The sequence below is a fragment of the Oncorhynchus keta genome, chromosome 37 (genome assembly GCF_023373465.1).
Source record: "Oncorhynchus keta strain PuntledgeMale-10-30-2019 chromosome 37, Oket_V2, whole genome shotgun sequence".
Taxonomy (NCBI): domain Eukaryota; kingdom Metazoa; phylum Chordata; class Actinopteri; order Salmoniformes; family Salmonidae; genus Oncorhynchus; species Oncorhynchus keta.
In genome coordinates this window covers 16,888,160-16,915,659 of record NC_068457.1, presented here as the reverse complement: position 1 = coordinate 16,915,659, position 27,500 = coordinate 16,888,160, and the positions used below count along the sequence as shown (strand labels likewise).

The following is a 27,500-nucleotide window of genomic DNA, read 5'->3' as shown; positions in this document are numbered from 1 at the left end:
AGTTCTGAACCAGCTAAAACACACCATGGCAACTTCGACCCCATCACACACAGAGAGGCAGCAGCCTGGCGGATTGACCTGGGTGTGTATTGTGTACGTGTGTGTGTGTGTGTGTGTGTGTGAGACCATCCCGGGGAAAACAGCTAAGAAATCTGGGAGATGAAAGAATGCTGTAAAAGGGAATCGAGATCCAAGATAGAGAACTACTCCCACACCTAGAGAGAGAGAGAGAGAGAGAGAGAGAGACCGACCGGGGACATGTACCAGGGATGAAGAGATCGGAGATTGTGGGGGAGGAAAAAGAGAGAAGCGAGAGGGCAGAAAACAAGAGTGAGACGGAGCGATGGAGAGAGGCAGAGCTGATGCAGCTCTAAGCAGAACGAATGTGCTTGGTTATGCTGAAAATGGGTCATACATCACAAGCGACTGCTCTCTCTCTCGCTCCTCTCCAATTTACCAGCATACACTCTATGCATGACTATAACATACCCTTCCCACTTTACACTACACACTAAACACTAAACTACACAACAGTCTTTCCCCTAGTTTAATATCCAGGCAGGGTGCCCAGGCCCCTTACGCAACATCTAAATCCTCTGGCATGAAAATGACCAATTGCACCAATAGAAGCCCAACTCATCCTTATAGGCAGGGGCCAACAGAGAGAGGCACCGCCTATACATCTGTAGGGGAAGCACTGCCACACATTACACAGAAGTCAATGGAGAGAGAAAGAGAGACACACACAAGGACACAGACTTTCACACCACTGATCTAAATATGAGGGGGGTTGTGCACGCCACAGAAGGGTAATGTCACCTGACATTTAATGCTCGGGTTGCCAGTGTGGCGTCAGGGTTTCTGCCTGGGTTGCCAGGTTTAGAGACTAAAGCTGAAATCCTGCCCTCAGTTGAGATTTGGACCCCATCGCCATCTCTCTCTCTGTCCAGACAGAAAGGGGAAAGGGATAGAGGGAGAGATACTCTGCAGAGGGATGACAGACAGACAGAAAGAGAGAGAGAAAGGAAGGAAGGAAGGAAGGAAGGAAGGAAGGAAGGAAGGAAGGAAGGAAGGAAGGAAGGAAGGAAGGAAGGAAGGAATGGGAGGGGGATGATAAAGAGAGAGAGAGAGAGAGAGAGAGAGAGAGAGAGAGAGAGAGAGAGAGAGAGAGAGAGAGAGAGAGAGGGGGGACTGTATGAGGGAGAGATGGAGGGATCATGAAGGTATGAAAATAAATGAAATGATGATGAAAAGGACCCCCAGAGGTTTGGTCTCCACCCAGCTAAATAAGTAGTCCTGTGTGTGTGTCCTCTGTTGAATTTAAAGAGAGGAGGTCTGGCAGTCATAACTCATTCAGAACAGACCATTTAATAAGAGTGAATATATTAGTTCATATACACTACTGTACTTTACACACACACGCCGCAGGCATGGACACATGCACATATACACACACACACACAATATGTGCCACTCTCATGCTTACATTGAATCAATATGGCACAGTACAGCATTTACCCCATCCACTGGGTCTGAGAGAGAGGGGGGAGAGAGAGAGAGCTGCATCCCTGTTTCACCCCACAGCCCTGTGGAAAGAAATTGGTGTTTTTTATTAAAAAATTACTATTTTTTAATTTTACCCCTTTTTCTCCCCAATTTCGTGGTATCCAATTGTTTTAATAGCTACTATCTTGTCTCTCGCTACAACTCCCGTACGGGCTCGAGAGAGACGAAGGTGGAAAGTCATGCGTCTTCCGATACACAACCCAACCAAGCCACACTGCATCTTAACACAGCGCGCATCCAAACCGGAAGCCAGCCGCACCAATGTGTCGGAGGCAACCCTGGCCACAGGAGTCGCTGGTGCGCGCTGAGACAAGGATATCCCTCCTGGCCAAACCCTCCCTAACCCGGACGACGCTAGGCCAATTGTGCGTCACCCCACAGACCTCCCGGTCGCGGCCGGTTACGACAGAGCCTGGGCTCGTGCATCGGAAGACGCATGACTTTCCACCTTCGTCTCTCTCGAGCCCGTACGGGAGTTGTAGCGAGAGACAAGATAGTAGCTATTAAAACAATTGGATACCACGAAATTGGGGAGAAAAAGGGGTAAAATTAAAAAATAGTAGAGTCTCTGGTGGCACAGCTGGCGCTGCAGTACAGCGCCCTTAACCACTGTACCACCCGGGAGGCCCAGAAATGTGTGTTTTTTAAAAACAATTTTAACCAAAGTGTGCAGTTAAAATTGGCAAAAACACACATTTCTTTCCACAGGGCAGTGGGGTGAGTCAGGGATGCAGCTTAAGCCCAACCTCTTCAACATATATATATATATATCAGCGAATTGGCGAGGCCACGAGAAGTCTTCAGCACCCGCCCTCACCCTACTAGAATCTGTAGTCAAATGTCTACTGTTTGCTGATGATCTGGTGCTTCTGTCACCAACCAAGGAGAGCCTACAGCAGCACCTAGATATTCTGCACAGATTCTGACAGACCTGGGCCCTGACAGTATTCCTCAGTGTTCAAAAAAGGTCCAGTCGTCAGGACCACGAATACAAATTTCATCTTGACACTGTTGCCCTAGAGCACACAAAAAACTATACATACCCCGGCCTAAACATCAGTGCCACAGGTAACTTCCACAAAGCTGTAAATGAGCTGAGAGACAAGCCAAGAAGGGCCCTCTATGCCATCAAAAGGAACATAAAATTCGACATACCAATTAGGATCTGGCTAAAAATACTTAAACCAGTTATGGAATCCAATGCCCTTTATGTTTGTGAGGTCTGGGGTCCGCTCACCAACCAAGAATTCACAAAATGGGACAAACATTTTGAGTTGCACTTATCCTCCTGCCCAATGTATGATATTAGAGACACATATTTCCCTCAGATTACACAGATCCACAAAGAATTCGAAAACAAACCCGATTTTGATAAACTCCCATATCTATTGGGTGAAATACCACAGTGTGCAATTACAGCAGCAAGATGTGTGCCCTGTTGCCACAAGAAAAGGGCAACCACCATGGTGGACTGTGGTGGACCCCTATCGGCCAGGCCTCCCCTTCCACTGTTGCCGGGGGATATGGAGGTGTGATGTCACAGTGTAGAGAATGTACTACATCTGTAACAACGCCCATGGAGACACACACAACCGGTCAAAAGTACTAGCACCTCAATGTTTCCAGTTTTTATTGAAATTCACAGTTTATTGTCTTAATGTACTCTGAAATTAAAGCATAGAACAGATAAACAATTCGAGACAAAAAAAAATAATGGAATTGTTTTGTTTAACAAAATTGTATCAACATTTTTGACTCTATATCTACATTTTTTGATAAAAGTAGCCACCTTTTGCTGACATAACAGCCAAACACACATTCTTTCTACATTGGAAATCAAACATTGTTAGGAAAACTCTTTCCAACACTGTTGCAGAAGTTCCCACAAATGTGTTGCACCTGTAGGTTGCTTTGCTTTCACCATTCTGCCCAGTTCATGACAAACCAAGTCTGGAGACTGTGCTGGCCATTCCATGATTTGAAGTTTACCGTGTTGTTCTTTTCTTCTAAGGTAGTTCTGACACAGCCTGGAGGTGTGTCCTGGGTCATTATCTTGCTGTAGGATGAACCCCATAGCCTGGAGGTTTGTCCTGGGTCATTATCTTGCTGTAGGATGAACCCCATAGCCTGGAGGTGTGTCCTGGGTCATTATCTTGCTGTAGGATGAACCCCACAGCCTGGAGGTGTGTCCTGGGTCATTATCTTGCTGTAGGATGAACCCCATAGCCTGGAGGTGTGTCCTGGGTCATTATCTTGCTGTAGGATGAACCCCATAGCCTGGAGGTGTGTCCTGGGTCATTATCTTGCTGTAGGATGAACCCCATAGCCTGGAGGTGTGTCCTGGGTCATTATCTTGCTGTAGGATGAACCCCATAGCCTGGAGGTGTGTCCTGGGTCATTATCTTGCTGTAGGGTGAACCCCATAGCCTGGAGGTGTGTCCTGGGTCATTATCTTGCTGTAGGATGAACCCCATAGCCTGGAGGTGTGTCCTGGGTCATTATCTTGCTGTAGGATGAACCCCATAGCCTGGAGGTGTGTCCTGGGTCATTATCTTGCTGTAGGATGAACCCCATAGCATGGAGGTGTGTCCTGGGTCATTATCTTGCTGTAGGGTGAACCCCATAGCCTGGAGGTGTGTCCTGGGTCATTATCTTGCTGTAGGATGAACCCCATAGCCTGGAGGTGTGTCCTGGGTCATTATCTTGCTGTAGGATGAACCCCATAGCCTGGAGGTGTGTCCTGGGTCATTATCTTGCTGTAGGATGAACCCCATAGCCTGGAGGTGTGTCCTGGGTCATTATCTTGCTGTAGGATGAACCCCATAGCCTGGAGGTGTGTCCTGGGTCATTATCTTGCTGTAGGATGAACCCCATAGCCTGGAGGTGTGTCCTGGGTCATTATCTTGCTGTAGGATGAACCCCATAGCCTGGAGGTGTGTCCTGGGTCATTATCTTGCTGTAGGATGAACCCCATAGCCTGGAGGTGTGTCCTGGGTCATTATCTTGCTGTAGGATGAACCCCATAGCCTGGAGGTGTGTCCTGGGTCATTATCTTGCTGTAGGATGAACCCCATAGCCTGGAGGTGTGTCCTGGGTCATTATCTTGCTGTAGGATGAACCCCATAGCCTGGAGGTGTGTCCTGGGTCATTATCTTGCTGTAGGATGAACCCCATAGCCTGGAGGTGTGTCCTGGGTCATTATCTTGCTGTAGGATGAACCCCATAGCCTGGAGGTGTGTCCTGGGTCATTATCTTGCTGTAGGATGAACCCCATAGCCTGGAGGTGTGTCCTGGGTCATTATCTTGCTGTAGGATGAACCCCATAGCCTGGAGGTGTGTCCTGGGTCATTATCTTGCTGTAGGATGAACCCCATAGCCTGGAGGTGTGTCCTGGGTCATTATCTTGCTGTAGGATGAACCCCATAGCCTGGAGGTGTGTCCTGGGTCATTATCTTGCTGTAGGATGAACCCCATAGCCTGGAGGTGTGTCCTGGGTCATTATCTTGCTGTAGGATGAACCCCATAGCCTGGAGGTGTGTCCTGGGTCATTATCTTGCTGTAGGATGAACCCCATAGCCTGGAGGTGTGTCCTGGGTCATTATCTTGCTGTAGGATGAACCCCATAGCCTGGAGGTGTGTCCTGGGTCATTATCTTGCTGTAGGATGAACCCCATAGCCTGGAGGTGTGTCCTGGGTCATTATCTTGCTGTAGGATGAACCCCATAGCCTGGAGGTGTGTCCTGGGTCATTATCTTGCTGTAGGGTGAACCCCATAGCCTGGAGGTGTGTCCTGGGTCATTATCTTGCTGTAGGATGAACCCCATAGCCTGGAGGTGTGTCCTGGGTCATTATCTTGCTGTAGGATGAACCCCATAGCCTGGAGGTGTGTCCTGGGTCATTATCTTGCTGTAGGATGAACCCCATAGCCTGGAGGTGTGTCCTGGGTCATTATCTTGCTGTAGGATGAACCCCATAGCCTGGAGGTGTGTCCTGGGTCATTATCTTGCTGTAGGATGAACCCCATAGCCTGGAGGTGTGTCCTGGGTCATTATCTTGCTGTAGGATGAACCCCATAGCCTGGAGGTGTGTCCTGGGTCATTATCTTGCTGTAGGATGAACCCCATAGCCTGGAGGTGTGTCCTGGGTCATTATCTTGCTGTAGGATGAACCCCATAGCCTGGAGGTGTGTCCTGGGTCATTATCTTGCTGTAGGATGAACCCCATAGCCTGGAGGTGTGTCCTGGGTCATTATCTTGCTGTAGGATGAACCCCATAGCCTGGAGGTGTGTCCTGGGTCATTATCTTGCTGTAGGATGAACCCCATAGCCTGGAGGTGTGTCCTGGGTCATTATCTTGCTGTAGGATGAACCCCATAGCCTGGAGGTGTGTCCTGGGTCATTATCTTGCTGTAGGATGAACCCCACAGCCTGGGGGTGTGTCCTGGGTCATTATCTTGCTGTAGGATGAACCCCATAGCCTGGAGGTATGTTTTGGGTCATTATCTTGCTGTAGGATGAACCCCATAGCCTGGAGGTGTGATCTGAGTCCTTATCTTGCTGTAGGATGAACCCCATAGCCTGGAGGTGTGTCCTGGGTCATTATCTTGCTGTATGATGAACCCCATAGCCTGGAGGTATGTTCTGGGTCATTATCTTGCTGTAGGATGAACCCCATAGCCTGGAGGTGTGTCCTGGGTCATTATCTTGCTGTAGGATGAACCCCATAGCCTGGAGGTGTGTCCTGGGTCATTATCTTGCTGTAGGGTGAACCCCATAGCCTGGAGGTATGTTCTGGGTCATTATCTTGCTGTAGGATGAACCCCATAGCCTGGAGGTATGTTCTGGGTCATTATCTTGCTGTAGAATGAACCCCATAGCCTGGAGGTATGTTCTGGGTCATTATCTTGCTGTAGGATGAACCCCATAGCCTGGAGGTATGTTCTGGGTCATTATCTTGCTGTAGAATGAACCCCATAGCCTGGAGGTGTGATCTGGGTCATAATCTTGCTGTAGAATGACCCCCTGACCAACTAGGTGCACAACAGAGGGCATTGCAAGGCACTGCAAAATGCTGTGGTAGCCATTTTGGTTCAGGGTGCCACCCACTCTGTGCAAGTCGTCGATACTGGTTCCAGCAAAAGAGCCGCTGACCATCACGCTTCCTCCTCCATGTTTGACAGTTGCTGTCACACACTGAGAAACCATCCTTTCACCTACTCGACGGCGTACAAAAACCCTGTATGAGGAACCAAAGATTTCATCGGTCCACAAGACCGTCTTCCAGTCTTCAGTAGTCCACTGGCGGTGCTTCGTGGCCCAGGCAAGTCTCTTTTTCTTGTTTTGCCATCATAGCAATGGCCTTCATACTGTCACTCGACCTGTCAAACCTGCAGCTCGAAGTCTCCTCTTCACAGTTGAAACTGAGACTTGCTGACTTCGACCAGTGTTAAGCTGTGCTTGAAGCTGTTGTCCTGTGAGCTGCCTATCACGCAAGCTGTTGACTCTCAGAAACGTGTCTTCTGATTCTGTTGTGGCTTTGGGTCTGCCAGACCTCCTCCTGTCAGAGTTTTCTCCAGGTTCCAAGTGCCTTTTGATGGTGTAGGAAACTGTACTCACTGACGCCTTGGGTTTCTTTGCAATTTCTCTAAAGGAAAGACCTACACTTTCAAGGGTTATAATGGTCTGTCTGTCTTCCTTTGTTAATTGCCTTTTTCTCGCCATTATGATAGCAATATACTACTTCCTGCAGTACAATAGTGTCCAAATAATGCTTAAGAGGGTGTAGTAACAGTCTGTCCCAACACTGCTTTTATACAGACAGAGGGTGTAGTGACAGTCTGTCCCAACACTGCTATTATACAGACAGAGGGTGTAGTGACAGTCTGTCCCAACACTGCTTTTATACAGACAGAGGGTGTAGTGACAGTCTGTCCCAACACTGCTTTTATACAGACAGAGGGTGTAGTGACAGTCTGTCCCAACACTGCTTTTATACAGACAGAGGGTGTAGTGACAGTCTGTCCCAACACTGCTATTATACAGACAGAGGGTGTAGTGACAGTCTGTCCCAACACTGCTTTTATACAGACAGAGGGTGTAGTGACAGTCTGTCCCAACACTGCTTTTATACAGACAGAGGGTGTAGTAACAGTCTGTCCCAACACTGCTTTTATACAGACAGAGGGTGTAGTAACAGTCTGTCCCAACACTGCTTTTATACAGACAGAGGGTGTAGTAACAGTCTGTCCCAACACTGCTTTTATACAGACAGAGGGTGTAGTAACAGTCTGTTCCAACACTGCTTTTATACAGACAGAGGGTGTAGTAACAGTCTGTCCCAACACTGCTTTTATACAGACAGAGGGTGTAGTAACAGTCTGTTCCAACACTGCTTTTATACAGACAGAGGGTTTGAGAATAATCAACAAAAGTTGGGACACCTGTAGGAATTGTTAGCGTCAACATTCAAGGCTTAATTTAGGACCATCGCTGCAGAACAGCTGTAAGTTGTTAACCCTTTACTTGTTCCCTGAGAAAAGGCTTTTTTGATAACTCTGAAATTTACCTTCTTTCTCAGTTTTTGGAAACCCAAACTTATTTTTTTATTTTTTTTTAACCTCTGGCAGTTTACCTCTTACCTTTATACCATTTCAGGTTATTCACTGGACTTTCAATAAAATGTCAATAAAAACTGGGAAAATGGGGGTGTTCTAAAACTTTTGACTGGTAGTGTACACGCACACAGAATGAATGACGTCACAGTGAGAAGGGGCGGTTGTTAAAGTTATATCAGATCGAGATAAACAAGGATGGAGGTAAGTAGCCTACAGTTAGTGTCACGTTCTGACCTTTATTTCCTTTGTTTTGTCATTATTTAGTATGGTCAGGGCGTGAGTTGGGTGGGCAGTCTATGTTTGTTTTTCTAGGTTTTGGGTATTTCTATGTTTCGGCCTAGTATGGTTCTCAATCAGAGGCAGGTGTCATTAGTGGTCTCTGATTGAGAATCATACTTAGGTAGCCTGGGTTTCACTGTGTGTTTGTGGGTGATTGTTCATGTCTGTGTTACTTTGCACCAGTATTAGGCTGTTTAGGTTTTCGTGTTACATTTATTGTTTTTGTATTTGATTGGTGTTTACTTTGTTTCATTAAACATGAATCTCAATAGCCACGCCGCATTTTGGTCCTCTGATCCTTTTCGCCTCTCCTCTTCGGAAGAAGAGGAGGAAATCCCTGACAGTTAGAGGATAACACATTCATGCACAGATTATACAAATTGTGTGTGTGTGTGTGTGTGTGTGTGTGTGTGTGTGTGTGTGTGTGTGTGTGTGTGTGTGTGTGTGTGTGTGTGTGTGTGTGTGTGTGTGTGTGTGTGTGTGCCACCTTTGTTTGTGACACCATGATGGAATGAATTAGAAACAGGGAGGAGATGGAGGTGAGGAGGAAAGAAAGGAGAATGAAGAGGAGGAGGAAGAGGAAGGACTGAGAAGGTGGGGAGGTTGGGCACCATCCCCAGTGGGGTGAATTGGGGAAGAATGCGGCCCTGTTTTATGTGGTAGAAACAAAGAACACACCAACCATGTCTAAACCTATTAGGCTTAGGTTTTCACAACAACCTGTCAATATATTAGCATATAATAGATTATACTACAGGAAACACATGTAGTTTCTAGAAAAATGTTTTCTACTGGGCCAAACTCAGTGGGCTAGCAAACTGGTGGCCGGACTAGAGATCTGTCAGCGCCGCTGGCAAAGAGAGAGTGAAAAGTCGTAAATTAGCTGATTGATCTGGGAGAATCGGTAACAACGCAATTTAAACACCAGGACGAGAGAGGAGCTCTCTCTCTCCTTTATCTCTCTCTCTCCTTTATCTCTCTCTCTCTCTGTCCTTTATCTCTCTCTCTCCTTTATCTCTCTCTCTCTCTCTCCTTTATCTCTCTCTCTCCTTTATATCTCTCTCTCCTTTATCTCTCTCTCTCTCTCCTTTAGCTCTCTCTCTCTCTCTCCTTTATCTCTCTCTCTCTCTCTCTCTCTCTCTCATTTAGCTCTCTCTCTCTCTCCTTTATCTCTCTCTCTCCTTTAGCTCTCTCTCTCTCTCTCCTTTATCTCTCTCTCTCTCTCTCTCTCTCTCCTTTAGCTCTCTCTCTCTCTCTCTCCTTTATCTCTCTCTCTCCTTTATCTCTCTCTCTCTCTCCTTTATCTCTCTCTCCTTTATCTCTCTCTCTCTCCTTTATCTCTCTCTCTCCTTTATCTCTCTCTCTCTCCTTTATATCTCTCTCTCCTTTATCGCTCTCTCTGCAGTGACGGAATCCAGTGCTATGTAACGTTTTTTAAATTGTATTATTGTTGATGTTGCGTTGTGTTTCTTCTCACTTTTGTTCATTTCACTCGCTTTGGCATTGTAAACTTGTGTTTCCAAAACCAATAAAACCCCTTTGAATTGACTTGAGAGAGATTAGGACATGGCGTTAATAATCCATAATAACAACCATAGCCATCGCTGTCTCACCTACAGTCAATTCATATCCTTCCATTTCGCCTTCATCTTCCTCCTCTCTCCTCCACCCCCCTTCAAATCCCGCAATAGCCACACCTCCCATCCTCCCTCTCCGAGACACAGCCCCACACAATCACCCCAGAGAGGGTAGAAAGAATCCTCCCACTGATCATACTAGTATAGCCACTACTAACCCAGTAGGTTAGTAGCTTGACAATACCACGCTTTTCTCCCGTAACAGATTGGTCTTAATCCGAAACGCAGCTTTATGGAAAGACTAGCCTATTTTCTGGTCAGCCTGCATTTAGCCAATTAGGCTACTCCTCTCCTCCTCTGAGAGAATGGACAGATGAGGATGGCAGTGCAGGCTACATTATGAGTGGTGTGGTGCCATTTTAGCACATCCTGTCAGTAGACTTTAGTCTAATATGATAGGTAGGCTAGCATTCACTTGTGTTCATGACATTGGCCTACATTTTGAGAGAGAGAGAGAGCGAGAAAGCAAATGTTTTCGATATTGTGACACATAACCTACACCTACTGTATTTTTGAAGAGTTGTATTCTGCTTGTGTCTGTCGAGGGTCGGCCATAAATGTATTCTCGTTGAACCACCATCATAGTCTACACCAAATAAAAATGTCCAAACGATATTCACAACACGGGTTTATGACAGGCTACCACGTAATTTATATTTCTATCGTTAGGTCAACCAGTATCGGGGAAATATAATATTAAACCGGGGAAAAACCCATCTCCCATCCCAGCTTACCTCCGCGAAAAACGCTTCCATTCTTCTCTATGTTGCTGCCCGGCGCGCGTGAAGTCAGTCGATGGGCAGACGCTTGTCCCAGAGAACTAAATCACAGCGGGCACCGGGGAAGCTCGGGGTGGGTGGAGGTGGAATAGGCTCCTTGGTCCTGGTCGGTGGTGATTTCCATTCATTTGTAAACGTCCCAATTTAAATCCGAACGGCTACAATCCCTGATGTGTGTGTTCCCACCCAACGCGAACAGATAGCAGAGAGAAAGCAGAGAGAGAGAAAGAAAGAGAGAGAGAGAAAGCGAGAAAGAGAGGACACACACCTCTTCTCCGTGTGTGCCGCTAATACAATGTAAGATAAATCCCAAACAGTGAAGCCAACGGTTCCCTCTTCAGTCCTGACAGTGAACTGACGGACTCCACGGAGCCGCAACTGAGTGTGTGTTTTTGTGAAACCGAATAATGGTAAGGATAATGATTATGAGAGACAGAGTGAGGTAGCAACGTTATCATCGCGTGCACATCTTTATCCAAACTGTTTGTCGCCACCACAACACAGGCCCTGATACCCGAGTCTCAGGAATTCTCTGTTTGTTTCTGAAGAGGAGGAAAATAACAGGATGTGAACAGAGCTGAGAGCAACACGCGCGCACACACACCCAGTTAAATATTGGGCTAGTAACCGAAGGGTTGCTGGATCGAATCCCCGAACTGACAAGGTAAACATCTGTCGTTCTGCCCCTGAACAAGGCAGTTAACCCACTGTTCCCCGGTCGCCGAAGACGTGGATATCGATTATGGCAGCCCCGCCGCACCTCTCTGATTCAGAGGGGTTGGGTTAAATGCGGAAGACACATTTCAGTTGAATGCATTCAGTTGTACAACTGACTAGGTATCCCCCTTTCCCTTTCATTATGTGAACTTTGCCGCTCTGGCGCTCTGGGCTGTGACCGTAGCTGGGGTGAGTGAGTCACATTCCCTCTGGGCTGAAAGAAAATAGAACTCACACGCATGTACGCGCCACGCACACACACACACACACACACACACACACACACACACACACACACACACACACACACTCTCTCTCTAACCCGCAAATACAGAAAATGCACTATAGGCTACAGTCAAAAACGGCAGAACAATTTTTTGACAGGGGGTGCAGGATTTTTTTCCTTCTGATTTAGATATGTTTCTGCATATAATTTCGGACATTTTGGCAAGCTATTTGTTAGTCAACTTGTCTATAATTAGATACATGTAGTTTCTCTTCTGTCATTATATGTTGCCCTGGAAGACTAAATACACCCTTGCTCAACAGAATAGTGTAATAGATCGATAGAATGAACGCGTGAATATAGTTGATATATAGTTAACATCAGTAAAGTTTTCTGTCGCGGATCAAATACGTTAAAGGGACTGTGATAACATACAATAACACAAAGAAAAACAACGGGAAGATGTTCTGTTCAAAATGTCCAAATGACATCAGTTTGACCGGTTATAAGGAAAAAGAAAGCTGTGAAAAGGAACCAACGTGTTTCTGATAAGATTTCAGTTCGGCTTCGATGCACATTTTATGTGGTTGAAATACTATCACCTTTTATAACGCTTTTATGTTGAAGACAGCCCATTTACAGATGGTGTCTAACTGAGCATTGCATTATGTCAAGAGGCAGAAATAAATTAATCATATTTCTCCACACCTGTTCCCAAGTCCAAATTTAGCCTACATTTGGTGTATAATATTACGGCAATAAATGCTTAATTCTGCAGGAGTTAATATTAAGGCTATGTTAGAGGTTATATACCTACAGTCTGTGTGCAGATGTCAGTTTACATTTAACCCATCGAAACAGAAGGCTAGTTTTCTTCACGTGCCATAAGCCTAAGTCCCGTCTTGTGACTGTCGAATTTGTATAGCGCCTCACAATCATCACACATAACACAGCTGACACTACTATTATCCTTTTTAACCACTTCACCAAATATTTGACAAATATTACTTTTCTGTCCCTCCCTTCTGTTTATTTTCAACTCTACTTTCGCTGCTTTTGTCTTTTTGAATTAAACTTCGACAATGTCCTTTTTGCCTCAGTGGATTGACGTTAACTTTTTTCTGCCCGTTCTTAAACCCAGTCTTCAGAGCCTCGCGGATATAATAGCGTGAACTGCAGGTTATTAGTCAACCTGCGCATCACACACACACACACACACACACACACACACACACACACACACACACACACACACACACACACACACACACACACACACACACACACACACACACACACACACACACACACACACACCTCTGTCTTCCCTTCACTGGATCTATCACGTGAGCAGTATTCTCTTGTTCTCTCCAGACTTCCAGAAAGAGGGCACAGGTGCCACCATATGAGCGCACACACGCACACACACTGACCGAGAGTGATGGATCCTGGGACAGAAACCTCCCTCAGGGCCAGAAGTGATACTATGCCCTCTCTCATCGGTCTCTCTCAGTCTCTCTGCATGTGTATGCCCTTTAGGCATGTCACACGTTGTCTGTGGGAAATCCCATCACTCACAATGTCAAAGCCAATCAGTTTTATGGGGAAATGGGTGGAAATATATTTTTATCAACCTCTCTCTTTCTCTCTCTACCACGTTCTTGATCTTTTCTGTCTAGATACTCATTTATAACCGTCTGAAATAAGAGACAAAAAGAGAGAGGACACCTACAGGCTATTCATCTGAGAGAGTGAGCACAGAGACAGAGAGAGATTTTTTTTATTTTTTTTATTTCACCTTTATTTAACCAGGTAGGCAAGTTGAGAACAAGTTCTCATTTACAATTGCGACCTGGCCAAGATAAAGCAAAGCAGTTCGACAGATATAACGACACAGAGTTACACATGGAGTAAAACAAACATACAGTCAATAATACAGTATAAACAAGTCTATATACAATGTGAGCAAATGAGGTGAGAAGATAGAGGGGAAACTATCCAACTGTGGTTCTGGAAAGCTACCCGGAGTGCAGGGTTTCATTCCAGCCCTGCAGAAACACACCTGATTCAACTAATTATGGACCAGACAGAGAGAAGACCTGGATTAGTGGAATATTTGAATCAGGTGTGTTTGTGATGCGCAAAAACAAAAGCTGACTTATTGTGAGGCTCTGGATGAGAGCATCTGCTAAATGACTCAAATGTCTGTGACTGGTGTGAATTAACCAGTGGAGAGTAAAGCTTGTATCAGATCAGCTCTAAGAAACAGCATCTTCAGACTGGAACCTTATATGGTCACACATTTTCAAGAAGTGTAAACTTTCCGTGGACAGTTGTGAAGAAGCAAGAGGCTAGGAAGCAACCAGGGAGGCTAGGAAGCAACCAGGGTTCATGAAGAACCAGTTGTATGTGGTTCTGTCCCCATCAGCATGTTCAATCTGAGTTTGAGTTTATATATTTTTTTACAGGGACAGTGCACATTAATAATCAACGTTTTCAGCCAGCCGGCTCATTTACAACCGCAGTCCCTGGGCAGGTTATTAAAAACAATAAATGAGGTGTTTTCGCCTATCAGAGACCTTCACCACTGCATTCTGCTCTGATATGTCAGGCCCTCCACGATTCTGTGGCTCAGTGTCACGGGGTCACCAGTATTGCAACATGGAGGAATAAGATAACTGACCAAAAGCAGATATAAGGAGACTGGTTCACCACAACACATCAAATCAAATGTTATTTGTCACATGTGCCGAATACAACAGTTATTTCACCGTACAGTGAAATGCTTACTTAACCCTTTACAAACAATGCAGTTTAAAGAATTAAAATAAATAAATAAATGAACAAGGAACCACAATAAAATAACAGTGTGGAGCAGTGTGGAGTGCATCATCTATGGATCTGTTGGGGCAGTATGTAAATTGGAGTGGGTCTAGGGTTTCTGGGATAATGGTGTTGATGTGAGCTATGACCAGCCTTTCAAAGCACTTCATGGCTACAGACTACAGATGTGTTCTTGGCCACAGGGACTATGGTGGTCTGCTTGAAGCATGTTGGTATTACAGACCAAAGTATCAACATCTCAAACCCACTCAAGGCCTGGAAAAATCCTTACTGACCAAGAGAAGCAGACAGACTATTTTGTGAATGGAGCATCGTCAGGAAATGACACCCAAACACTCAGGGTATTACTTGTGCATAAAAGTGTCCCCACTAAAAATCTTCAGAATATATCATCTGAGCCCCTCATTGAGTTTTTCTCAGAGGGAGGGGAGGTTGTAACTCTGATGTAAAGGAGTATGATAGGTTCGTGTGGTATAGAAAGACTGCTAAAGTGGACAACGTTATTCTGATAGGGAGAAGTGACATACCTACATATAGAGATGATGAGTACAAACAAATGCATGAAGATTGAGATGGCAGAATGAATGCATCTCCCCTTTCTGTCTCTGTGGTCCTCTCTAACCTCTCACTGGGGGACAGTGGGGAGTACTAGTGTGCTGTCATGTCTAAGACAGACTGTTTATCAATAACTACAACCTTCTTGATCAACGGGAAGAGGTTTCCCTTTGGCATCGACTCCACGTTCTATGCAGTTTACTCTTCACTGATGGCCTGTGCTCTGCTGGAGATTGTCTGTGTCACGGTGAACCTGAGGACCAGGAGAAGAGACCAGGCTTCTCTGAAGGCCCAAAGGTATCACGTTTAGGTAAGACACAGATGCAGACAGTGTAGAAGTAACAAGAGTTTATTACAATCACCGGGGCAGGCAAACGACAGGTCAAGGCAGGCAGGAGTCAGTAATCTAGAAAGGGTGTAAAGGGTCCAGAACGGCAGGCAGTCTCAGGGTCAGGGCACACAGCACTGTCAAAACCGGGATGGCCTAGAAAACAGGCGCAGGAAAACAGGCAGGAGCAGGGAAACAAATGCTGGTAGGTTTTACGAACGAAACGAACTGGCAACAGACAAACAGATAATACAGGTATAAATACACAGGGGGTAATGGGGAAGATAGGCAACACCTGGGGGGGGTGGAAACAATCACATAGACAGGTGAAACAGATCAGGGTCTGACAGTACCCCCCTCTAGCGGCGCCACCTGGCATCCTACCTGGGTGCATACCTGGATTACAGCCATTTCCCTGGAAACAGGAGACAAAGGGCTGTGAGACATGGGTTTAACTCTGGATACATGAAAGGTGGGATGTATACGAAGGGTATGGGGCAACAGAAGATGAACAGCAGAGGGGCTAATAATTTTGGAGATGGGGAAAAGGGCCAAAAACTGGGGGGAGAGTTTGCAGGATTCCACTCGGAGGGGCAGATCCCGGGTGGATTGCCATACATTCTGCCTGAGACGATACCGGGGAGCCAGGGTCCGGTGGCGATCCACTTGTCATCGATACCTGGAGGTGGTCTTGAGGAGGGCCGATCGGGTTCTCCTCCAGGTATAATGACAGCAGCGGACAAACATCTGAGCAGAAGGTATGCCGACCTCGGGTAGCGGTTCTTCACCGTGATGTCATCGAGACCTCGGTAGTCAATGCACGGATGCAGGGAGGGGGAGGCAGAAGTATGGATGAACCCAGTAGCTAGGGGTTCTACAATGTAGGTCTCCATAGCCTTGGTCTCCGGACCAGACAGAGAGTACAGTCGTCTCCGGGGTGGAGTGGTGCCTGGGAGAAGATCAATCCCACAGTCATAGGGTCGGTGCGGTGGCAGCGAAGAGCCCTGGACGTCACGGAACAGGCTGCGCTGACTTCAGGCAGTGGGCGTGGCAGAACGGGTTCTGATGGCACCGGCAGACCAGTCAATGAGGGAGTTGTGTCGCCGGAGCCAGGAGAACCCCAACACCACGGGAACCTGAGGAGACTTAATGAGCAGGAACTGGATCGTCTCGCTGTGGTTCCCTTACACACGTAGGTTGATAGGGGTGGTATTGTGGGTGACCCGGCAAATGGACCGCCCGTCCAGTGCTCTAACATCCATGGGAATGGAGATGGGTTGAGTGGGGATATCCAGCTCGGAAGCCAGGGTAGCGTTCATAAAGCTCTCTTCAGCCCCAGAGTCGATAAGTACCCAGAGATTTTGACTGGTTACCCCACAGCAAGATGGCATGAAAAAGATTGCGAGTAAGGGGAGAGGAAAGGTTCTCTGTATGGTCCACCAGAGTACTTGCTCCTACCGGTGAGCCTGGTCTTTTAGTGGACAGGTGGAGACTAAATTACCAGTAGTCCCGCAATTCAGGCAACTCTTAGTGTGAAGCCTGTATAGCCCTTCAGCAGGAGACATTCTAGCTCTGCCTAGTTGCATGGGCTCGGGAAGAAGTGCATCGTCAGTCTTCGGAGACTCTCGTGGGAACTCGGGTAGCCTCAGGTTCTCTTGGCAGTGGAGCCGTCGGGAACTTCCGGGATACCCCGGGGGCGAATTGGAATCAACTCTCCTGTCCTTCCTTCATTCCTGTAGTCGTACATCGATCCGAATGATCAAGGCGATGAGCGAGTCGAGATCCACCAGTAGTTCCCAGGCAAGCTCATCTTTAACTTCCTCCGATACTCCATGTAGGAATGTGTCGAACAGCGCTTCTGAGTTCCAAGCACCGTCAGCTGCCGACGTGCGGAAATCCACTGTGTAGTCTGCCACACTACGGGAGTCTTGGCGTAGCTGGAGCAGCTTGCGAGCAGCCTCTCGCACGGACAACGGAGAAAGGAGCAGGAAAACAGGCAGGAGCAGGGAAACTCTGGTAGGTTTTACGAACAAAACGAACTGGCCACAGACAAAGATAAATACACAGGGGATGATGGGGAAGATGAGCGACATGAAGGACTGAAGCCAAGATGCAGGGGCAGCAGCACAGCACGGTGGAACAGGAGAGTGAAGAGAAAAGGACAGTGAGGTGTAAAAGGGTTAGTGCCCTGCTGTAGCTTTTCCCCCCTCACTTATTCACTAGGTTTAAAGTGCATATTCAGGTTATTTTGTTACTTTTATCAGCTATAGGCTAGTATTGACTATTTCTGTGCGTAACAAAGCTAATGGAATTGTGTAAAGCAGCTAGCTTTATGTGTTCTAAAAGGCACAAAAATATCATTAAAGTATTTCCAAAGCAACTTATATAGCGACTTTAAATCTTTGAAAGTTGTAAATATTCTCTTAATGTGAATGAATATTTGATATGTCTTGACGGAAGTAGTTACAAATTTTGTTTATTGCTCAATGCTTGTGCTTATTCAAAGAAAGAAATACGAAGTTTAAAAGATTATTAATTTCTTTCATGACGAAGATGCAATCAGCCAATTGGGCTTCAGTCAGAGAACAGATTAATATAACATTATGCTAGTTTATTTTATTCCATTGAAGTTGTATTTCCTGGTTGCTCTGATCTTGAGTCAAAACATGTTCTTATATTGTCTCCTCAGCTTCCTCTCTCTCCTAGAAACAAACCCCAGATAAAGTTACAATAATCATGAAAGGATAAGCTTCAGCCATTCATCCTTGATATTTTTATTTTATTTATTTTATTTCACCTTTATTTAACCAGGTAGGCTAGTTGAGAACAAGTTCTCATTTGCAACTGCGACCTGGCCAAGCTAAAGCATAGCAGTGTGAACAGACAACACAGAGTTACACATGGAGTAAACAATTAACAAGTCAATAACACAGTAGAAAAAAAGGGGAGTCTATATACAATGTGTGCAAAAGGCATGAGGAGGTAGGCGAATAATTACAATATTGCAGATTAACACTGGAGTGATAAATGATCAGATGATCATGTACAGGTAGAGATATTGGTGTGCAAAAGAGCAGAAAAGTAAATAAATAAAAACTGTGGGGATGAGGTAGGTGAAAATGGGTGGGCTATTTACCAATAGATTATGTACAGCTGCAGCGATCGGTTAGCTACTCAGATAGCTGATGTTTGAAGTTGGTGAGGGAGATAAAAGTCTCCAACTTCAGCGATTTTTGCAATTCGTTCCAGTCACAGGCAGCAGAGTACTGGAACGAAAGGCGGCCGAATGAGGTGTTGGCTTTAGGGATGATCAGTGAGATACACCTGCTGGAGCGCGTGCTACGGATGGGTGTTGCCATCGTGACCAGTGAACTGAGATAAGGCGGAGCTTTACCTAGCATGGCCTTGTAGATGACCTGGAGCCAGTGGGTCTGGCGACGAATATGTAGTGAGGGCCAGCCGACTAGAGCATACAAGTCGCAGTGGTGGGTAGTATAAGGTGCTTTAGTGACAAAACGGATGGCACTGTGATAAACTGCATCCAGTTTGCTGAGTAGAGTGTTGGAAGCGATTTTCTAGATGACATCGCCGAAGTCGAGGATCGGTAGGATAGTCAGTTTTACTAGGGTAAGCTTGGCAGCGTGAGTGAAGGAGGCTTTGTTGCGGAATAGAAAGCCGACTCTTGATTTGATTTTCGATTGGAGATGTTTGATATGGGTCTGGAAGGAGAGTTTGCAGTCTAGCCAGACACCTAGGTACTTATAGGTGTCCACATATTCAAGGTCGGAACCATCCAGTGTGGTGATGCTAGTCGGGCATGCGGGTGCAGGCAGCGATCGGTTGAAAAGCATGCATTTGCTTTTACTAGCGTTTAAGAGCAGTTGGAGGCCACGGAAGGAGTGTTGTATGGCATTGAAGCTCGTTTGGAGGTGTGATAGCACAGTGTCCAATGACGGGCCGAAAGTATATAGAATGGTGTCGTCTGCGTAGAGGTGGATCAGGGAATCGCCCGCAGCAAGACCAACATCATTGATATATACAGAGAAAAGAGTCGGCCCGAGAATTGAACCCTGTGGCACCCCCATAGAGACTGCCAGAGGACCGGACAGCATGCCCTCCGATTTGACACACTGAACTCTGTCTGCAAAGTAATTGGTGAACCAGGCATATGACAGTTTTATGTGTAACAGTAAATTGATCTCCCCCCCGCACACAACACTGCCCACCATTCATTATTTCATTACCCCCTGACTCAAACATAGAGGACAGAAAATGTATTTCACTAACCCATCCCCCCTACTATCAAAAACACATTACTCTAAACCCTCTGAGACAAAGCTACTTGAATACTGTTTAGTGTTTGCAGTTGTATGTATACTGTTATGCATGTTTTAGTGTGTGCATGTACAGTATGCATCTACATGAGTATGTGTGTCAGTCTGGTTCTTTAATGTCTGCTCTGGTCTTGCAGGGAAGCAGAGGGGGAGGGAAGGGGGAGAGAGAATTTAAGGGAATACAGTAGGAGAAGGGGGGGCGATCTAATTAAGAATCCCATGAGAGATTACTTCATCCCGGATACCCCCTATCACCACAGGGGACTCCCCCCCACAACACACACACGCACGCACACACACCAATGACAGCATGTCTTCTGACTAAATTATCTGGCATTGCGACCTCCTGGTTCCCTACAGACAGAGAGGTAATTTAATCAGCTATATCCCCTTCAGCCGCACATGCACACGTGTGTACACGCACACTGACACAGCTTAGTTAGCCAAGGCAGCCCATTCATATATCTGTAACCAACAATGACAGTGAGACTGTACAAAAGCACCCAGAGTGGAGCAGCATACTGATGAGATGGACTTGATTAGGCAAGTTGATTTCACCTGTTGACACTCTCATGCAATCACACACCTGTCACTAATTATCAGGACTGCCCCAAATGGCTCATTCACACTTCTAGTTTGTATTTAAAGCCTGTCAAGCAATTTATCAGTTTATTTCCAGTTGTGTGTCCTAGTTAAAAGTCGTTTTTGTTTTTTCTATTTTCAATATTTGAGCTGTATTGGTTTAATAGGTTTGTCCTTATCACCTTTTATGTCGTGTAAAAATGTATGTTTATTTACCAGAGTTCTGTTCTTTGGATTATATACGAAGATCCAGGACCCAATTTAAGTTTCTATGGAGGGGGAGTGGAGCTTGTTTATCTTTTCATGTTATGTAACCTGCTATTGACATCTCTTTTTGTTACAGAACCACACACACACAAACCTTTACCATGTCCAACCGCCAGTCCTAAATAAATAAAGTAAACTTAGGCAATGTCTCTGCCGTCTGTTTTCGCACTGACTGGAGCAGCGTACCCCAGGTGACATCTATCCCACTCCAATTTGCATACCTCCCCAAAAGACCCACAGTGACCGTACATACATATCCCAACCAGAAGCCATGAATTAAAGGCAACATCTGCATCGAGCTAAAGGCTAGAGCTGCCGCTTTCAAGGAACGGGAGACTAATCCGGACTCTTATAAGAAATTTCGCTATGCCCTCAGACAAACCATCAAACAAGCAAAGCGTCAAAATAGGATTAAGATTGAATCCTACGACACCGGCTCTGATGCTCGTCGGATATGGCAGGGCTTGAAAACTATTACGGACAACAAAGGGAAACCCAAATGCGAGCTGCCCAGTGATGTGAGCCTACCAGACGAGCTAAATGCCTTTTATGCTAGCTTCGAGGCAAGCAACACGGAAGCATGCACGAGGGCACCAGCTGTTCTGGATGACTGTGTGATAATGCTCTCGTAGCCAATGTGAACAAAACATTTAAACAGGTCAACATTTACAAAGCCGTTAGGCCAGATGGATTACCAGGACGTGTACTCAAAGCATGCGCGGACCAACTGTCAAGTGTCTCCATTGACATTTTCAACCTCTCTCTGACCAAGTCTGTAATACCTACATGTTTCAAGCAGACCACCAAAGTCCCTGTACCCAAGGAAGCGAAGGTAACCTGCCTAAATGATTACCGCCCCGTTGCACTCATGTCGGTAGCCATGAAGTGCTTTGAAAGCCTGGTCATGGCTCACATCAACAGCATCCTCCCGGACACCCTAGACCCACTCCAATTCGCATACCGCCCCAACAGATCCACAGATGACACAATCTCATTTGCACTCCACACTGCCCTTTCCCACCTGGACAAAAGGAACACCTACATAAGAATGCTGTTCATTGACTACAGCTCAGTGTTAAACACCATAGTGCCCTCCAAGCTCATCACTAAACTAAGGACCCTGGGACTAAACACCTCCCTCTGCAACTGAATCCTGGACTTCCTGATGGGATCCTGGTCTTCCTGATGCGCCAACCCCAGGTGTTGCGGGTAGACAACAAATCCCTCATGCTGACCCTCAACAGTGGGGCCCCTCCAGGTGTGCGCTTAGTCCCCTCCTGTACTCCCTGTTCACCCACGACTGCGTGGCTGCACACAACTCCAACACCGAGATCTGGCAGTGTGGTTCCAGGACAACAACCTCTCCCAACAAGCACTTTAAGTTCCTCGGTGTCCAGATCACTAATGGATTATCATGGTGCGCCCACACCAACACAGTCGTGAAGAGGGCACGACAATACCTCTTCCCTCTCAAGAGGCTGAAAAGATTTGGCATGGGCAGCTGCACCATTGAGAGCATCTTGACTGGCTACATCACCGCTTGGTATAGCAACTGCTTGGCATCTGACCTCAAGGCCTTACAGAGGGTAGTGTGTACGGCCCAGTACATCACTGGGGCCAAGCTCCCTGCCATCCATGACCTCTATATCAGGCGGCGTCAGAGGAAGGCCCGAAATTGTCAGACTCCAGCCACCCAAGTCATAGACTGTTCTCTGCTACCGCACGGCAAGCGGTACCGATACACCAAGTCTGGAATCAACAGGACCCTGAACTGCTTCTACCCCCAAGTCATAACACTGCTAAATAGTTTAACAGTTACCTGGACTATCTTCATTTACTCTTTTTGCACTAACTATTTTGACTCATACCATACACTGCTGTAACTATTTATTATCTTTCCTGTCTAGTCACTTTACCCCTACCTATATGTACATATTTACCTCAATTACCTCGTACCCCTGCACATCAACTCGGTGCTGGTACCCGTGCATACAGTGGAGCAAGAAAGTATTTAGTCAGCCACTAATTGTGCAAGTTCTCCTAATTAAAAAGATGAGAGAGGCCTGTCATTTTTTATCATAGGTACACTTCAACTATGACAGACAAAATGAGAAAAAAAATTCAGAAAATTACATTGTAGGATTTTTAATGAATTTATTTGCAAATTATGGTGGAAAATAAGTGACACCAGATGTAATAGCCCTACTCACAATAATGATTAGATTACACAAGCCTGCGCACACACACATACAACGATAGACAGCGAGAGAAAGGGGGTAGAGGGTGAGACAGAGAGCGAGGTGGGGAGAATGAAAGGATGAAACAGATGGCCAAGTAATGTTCTTACATATTCAACACACAGGTGTCCATTAGAGTTAACAGAAACACTGAACAAAAGGCCAGCTGTCACTCCAGCGGCCCACAGTCACATTATGAATATTCTCATCCACACACTCCACATTGTCTATATGGCATTTTTTGAGAACAAACAACTTGGTTAAAAGCAGATACGTGTAATTGTGAGTCTAATCGACTTCATCATTACTGTAAGGCACAGCCAATGTAACTCAAACTTTAGCAATAGGTTGGGTTTATAGCCCAACCCAGAGGTGAGCTTTAGTATAGCAGCACCCCGGAATGTGTCAATGTTGTTGTAATACCACAAATATCCACTAAGGGGGGGTAAAACACCACTAATTTCATTTTCAGGCGCGCCCATGGATATCGTATTGGCTTTACGTTTTCTCGTCGTCAGGAATGATATGTAGTTTAGATACTTTTGAGTTTTAGATGACGATATTTGAGATTGCTTTATATTTAATTCAAAACATGGAGGAATATCATAATTGACCAAAACCTGCATGTCATAAACCCTGTATGAGCTCAAAGGGCGTGTTAAGAAAGCTGAAGCAGGGAGCTTTGGGAGTCCGCCTCTCTGGGAGTCCGCATCTGTCTATGACTGGTTGTTTTCTTCTCCGTTTAGGAAAAACACTCTTCTGATTGGCTAAACCAGGTATCCATCAACCATGACAGGCATTGGTGTACATAATGTGTTTCAGAAATTAAACCAAACCAATTAAATCGCCTCTGACTCAAAAATAAACAGGAAAACAAAGCCTAGACGTCCTCTATAAACAAGGGCTCGGCAATTCTCATTGACGATCAGTCCGCCTGCGTCAAAGGTAGGCTGCGACCGGATAACATTTTCAACAGAATAATAGTCTAGTGCAGTAAAATATAGAGCTAAATCCTTGTGATGATTTTGTAGATATGTCATGAACATGCAGCTTTCTTCAACAATGGCATTTTGCCAATATCCTGAGAACCAAATCATCTTCACGGTTTCGGTTCTTCCTAGGGTACACTTTCCCGGGCTGCCTAGCTAACGTTACATGTATTTATTTTTTAAATCCCAGCTATATTGTAAGCAATGGGATCGGTTTATCGTTACAATTTCATGATTTTAGAATTGTAATGTCCCATGTTCACTTTCTGTAGGGTGAAATGTAAGCGGTAATCCCCTGACGTGTAATGATCCTGGAATGGAGCTAATCTATACTTGGTCAACAGAGGTGGGCTATTTTGTTGTGTGTAGGCCTAAATACGTGTAGCCGAATAATTTTCCAGGTAAGCTATTTGCTGAAGACTTCAAGATGCAACAATATTTCCACTTACATGTAGATTATAGCATAGGAGGGGGCTGCGTGTCCCTCGTCATTGTCGCCTTTCAAAAGGCCAGCAGCTCCAGGAACGCTTATTGTTTATAAGTTAAAGCCACGCTGCGCACGTCGGCCAAAAAGCTTGTATAGACTTGGTTTTTGTCGCTCACAAATTGTCACATGAGTAAATTTAGAGCCATAGGCTCTACGTAAAACAGTAGGATATTTGTAGGCTATAATGTGGTTTAAAACGCTCTCTGTCTCAATATCCGTCCTTGTGATTCCGCTGGAGTTGCAGAGCACGTTTCGCAACACTGTCCATTGTGTCAGCAGCGTTCTGCCAGTGACATGTCTACATTGGCCAACATGATTAACGTAGGCTGTTTTATACTAGGCAAACGGTCATGGAACTTTTGTGGTATTATGGCATATGATTTGCTGCAAGAATAGTTTTTGTGTGCCTATATCCACACCTCTCAGTTGTCTGTCTGTCTCGTGTCTTCCAAGCATGTCCATGTTCCAGTGATGGGTGGAGCACAGGTGTGATGTGGCTTATTGACATGTTTGGCTTCCTTTCCTCGCCTCCTCTCCTTTATCTACTTTCATGTGAGGAGCTGGATAGGTGAAAGTCAGAAAGAGGCTCCCTCTGTTACTCAATCCAGTGCAGATGAGGGAAGAGAAAGACCCATTGTTATTGTAATACAGACTATCTGTGGATTTATGGCACTGATCTCTCTCTCTCTCTCTCTCTCTCCTACCCTTTCTGTGGTCAGTCAGTAGCTTGGGGCTTGATTGCTGGGGGTAACTGAAGCTGTGGTTACCATGGCGGCACACTTTGACACAGAGTACCAGCGCCTAGAGGCTTCATACAGCGACTCTCCACCCGGAGAGGAGAACCTACTGGTGCACGTACCTGACGGAAACAAGTGTAAAGTTATTAAGTAGATACGCGCACACACACACACACACACACACACACACACACACACACACACACACACACACACACACACACACACACACACACACACACACACACACACACACACACACACTAACCTGTTTTTGTTATTGACTGTTCTCCGCAGCCCCGTGGCACCACATAGAGAACCTGGACCTGTTCTTCCAGAGGATATCCTTTTACCTCTGTGTCTCTGTACTCCCGGATCATTCACTACTACAACTACCCCGGTGGTTATTTTAAGACCGGGAGGGTCAACACCTTCCAGGAGAAGAATAGAATCAGGTGTGTAAGAGCAGGGCTGGAATAAAAGCCTGCTTTCCCTGTAGCTCTTCAGGAGGAGGAATGTTGAGCTGGTGACCTGAGTTAATACTATATCTGACTAGACTTTCAGGAGAGAGGACACGTGCTACTTTTATGTCATCATCTGATCCTTGACCCCTGACACGTCTATAACCTGCACCAGAAGAATGGCTTCACTTGTATGCTGCTGGGAGAGGTGTGTGTGTGTGTGTGTGTGTGTGTGTGTGTGTGTGTGTGTGTGTGTGTGTGTGTGTGTGTGTGTGTGTGTGTGTGTGTGTGTGTGTGTGTGCTGCTGGGAGAGGTCTTTGAGCTGGTGTAAGTACACTGTGTGTCTGTGTCTTCTATGTGGTCTGTCCTGTGGGGTCGTTTTCAACTTTCCTCTCTCTCCTCTTTCCCCATTTCTCCCCTTCTGTAGCCAGTTGCTGTTTGTGGTAGGATTCACAGTCTTCTTGGCTAACTGTGTGGACTATGATATTCTGTTCGCTAACAAGTTTGTCAACCACACCGACTCCTCCAAAGTCACTCTGCCTGACGCCTTCCTGCCTGTGGACGTCTGCAGCTCAAGGTAAGACTTATAAACCCTTCATAAATGTTTTATAAATGCATTATAAACACTTTATTAGCACATCTTTTGCACTCAAGTTAATAAGGAATGCTGGAAAATGTCCTTACTGCTTTTTGTTTTCACACCGGTATCTGTGACAACCTGCTTGTTGTTTTCCCGCCAGTATCCATGACAACCTGCTTGTTGTTTTCCCGCCAGTATCCGTGACAACGTGACAGTGATGTTTGTATTGATGATATCTGGAGTGTTCTGGCTGCATCGCCTCATCAAGTTCATCTACAACGTCTGCTGCTACTGGGAGATACGCTCCTTCTACACCAAAGCACTCAAGATGAGCATGGTGAGTGTGTGTGTGTGTGTGTGTCTGTCTGCGTGTCTTCAACCTACTGGTTTAACTACTTCCTCCCCTCCTCTCCTCCTCCTCTCCCCCTCACCTCCTCCTTGTCTTCTCTTCTCCTCCCGTCCCCCTTCTCCTCCCCTCCCCCTTCTCCTCCTGTCCCCCTTCTCCTCCCCTCCCCCTTCTCCTCCTGTCCCCCTTCTCCTCCCCTCCCCCTTCTCCTCACCCCTCTAGGCAGAGCTGCCATACCACACATGGCAGGAGGTTCAGGCCCGGATCGTTGAGATCCAGAAGGAACATCAGATCTGTATCCACAAGAAAGAACTCACAGAACTGGACATATACCACCGTATCCTGCGCTTCAAAAACTACATGGTGTGTGTGTCTCTGTGCGTGTATGTGTGTGTGTGTGTGTGTGTGTGTGTGTGTGTGTGTGTGTGTGTGTGTGTGTGTGTGTGTGCACTCACGTGTGGTTGTGCTCGTGTCAGAGTACATCTTCTTTACCATTCCTCACTTGTACCCCTACTACTGAACCACCTGTCAATCAAAAGCAACACCACCTAAACCCCTTTCTTCTTCCTCCAGGTTGCCATGGTAAATAAGTCCCTCCTTCCTGTGCATTTCCGCCCTCCGCTACTCGGGGAGAGTGTGTTTTACACCCGCGGCCTCAAGTACAACTTTGAACTCATCCTCTTCTGGGGTCCAGGTTGGTGTGTGTGTTTTGGAGTTTGTGCTCGGTACACTTTGTTTGGTACACTTTTCACCTCTCTCTCTGTCTCTCCCTCTCTCTCTGTCTCTCCCTCTCTCTCTGTCTCTCCCTCTCTCTCTGTCTCTCCCTCTCTCTCTGTCTCTCTCTCTCTCTCTGTCTCTCTGTCTCTCCCTCTCTCTCTGTCTCTCTCTCTGTCTCTGTGTCTCTGTCTCTCTCTCTCTCTCTGTGTCTCTGTCTCT

At 46.1% G+C, this 27,500-nt stretch overlaps 2 protein-coding genes across 2 annotated transcripts in view; one reads left to right on the top strand and one right to left on the bottom strand.

The window, feature by feature from the left end:
• LOC118381929 (unconventional myosin-X-like) overlaps positions 1-11,584 on the bottom strand; it is an 82,806-nt gene extending 71,222 nt beyond the window's left edge. The window contains 1 exon segment of the mRNA XM_052499327.1: positions 10,830-11,584. Within this exon segment, the coding sequence (XP_052355287.1) occupies positions 10,830-10,850 (21 nt within the window). The 5' untranslated portion in view covers positions 10,851-11,584.
• A 5,563-nt stretch (positions 11,585-17,147) lies between these two features.
• The window catches only part of LOC118381356 (autophagy-related protein 9A-like), a 17,463-nt gene continuing 7,110 nt past the window's right edge, over positions 17,148-27,500 (top strand). The window contains 9 exon segments of the mRNA XM_052499329.1: positions 17,148-17,723; positions 25,160-25,314; positions 25,475-25,518; positions 25,796-25,846; positions 25,952-25,965; positions 26,066-26,215; positions 26,414-26,555; positions 26,787-26,927; positions 27,138-27,258. Coding sequence (XP_052355289.1) covers positions 25,209-25,314; positions 25,475-25,518; positions 25,796-25,846; positions 25,952-25,965; positions 26,066-26,215; positions 26,414-26,555; positions 26,787-26,927; positions 27,138-27,258 — 769 coding nt within the window. The 5' untranslated portion in view covers positions 17,148-17,723; positions 25,160-25,208.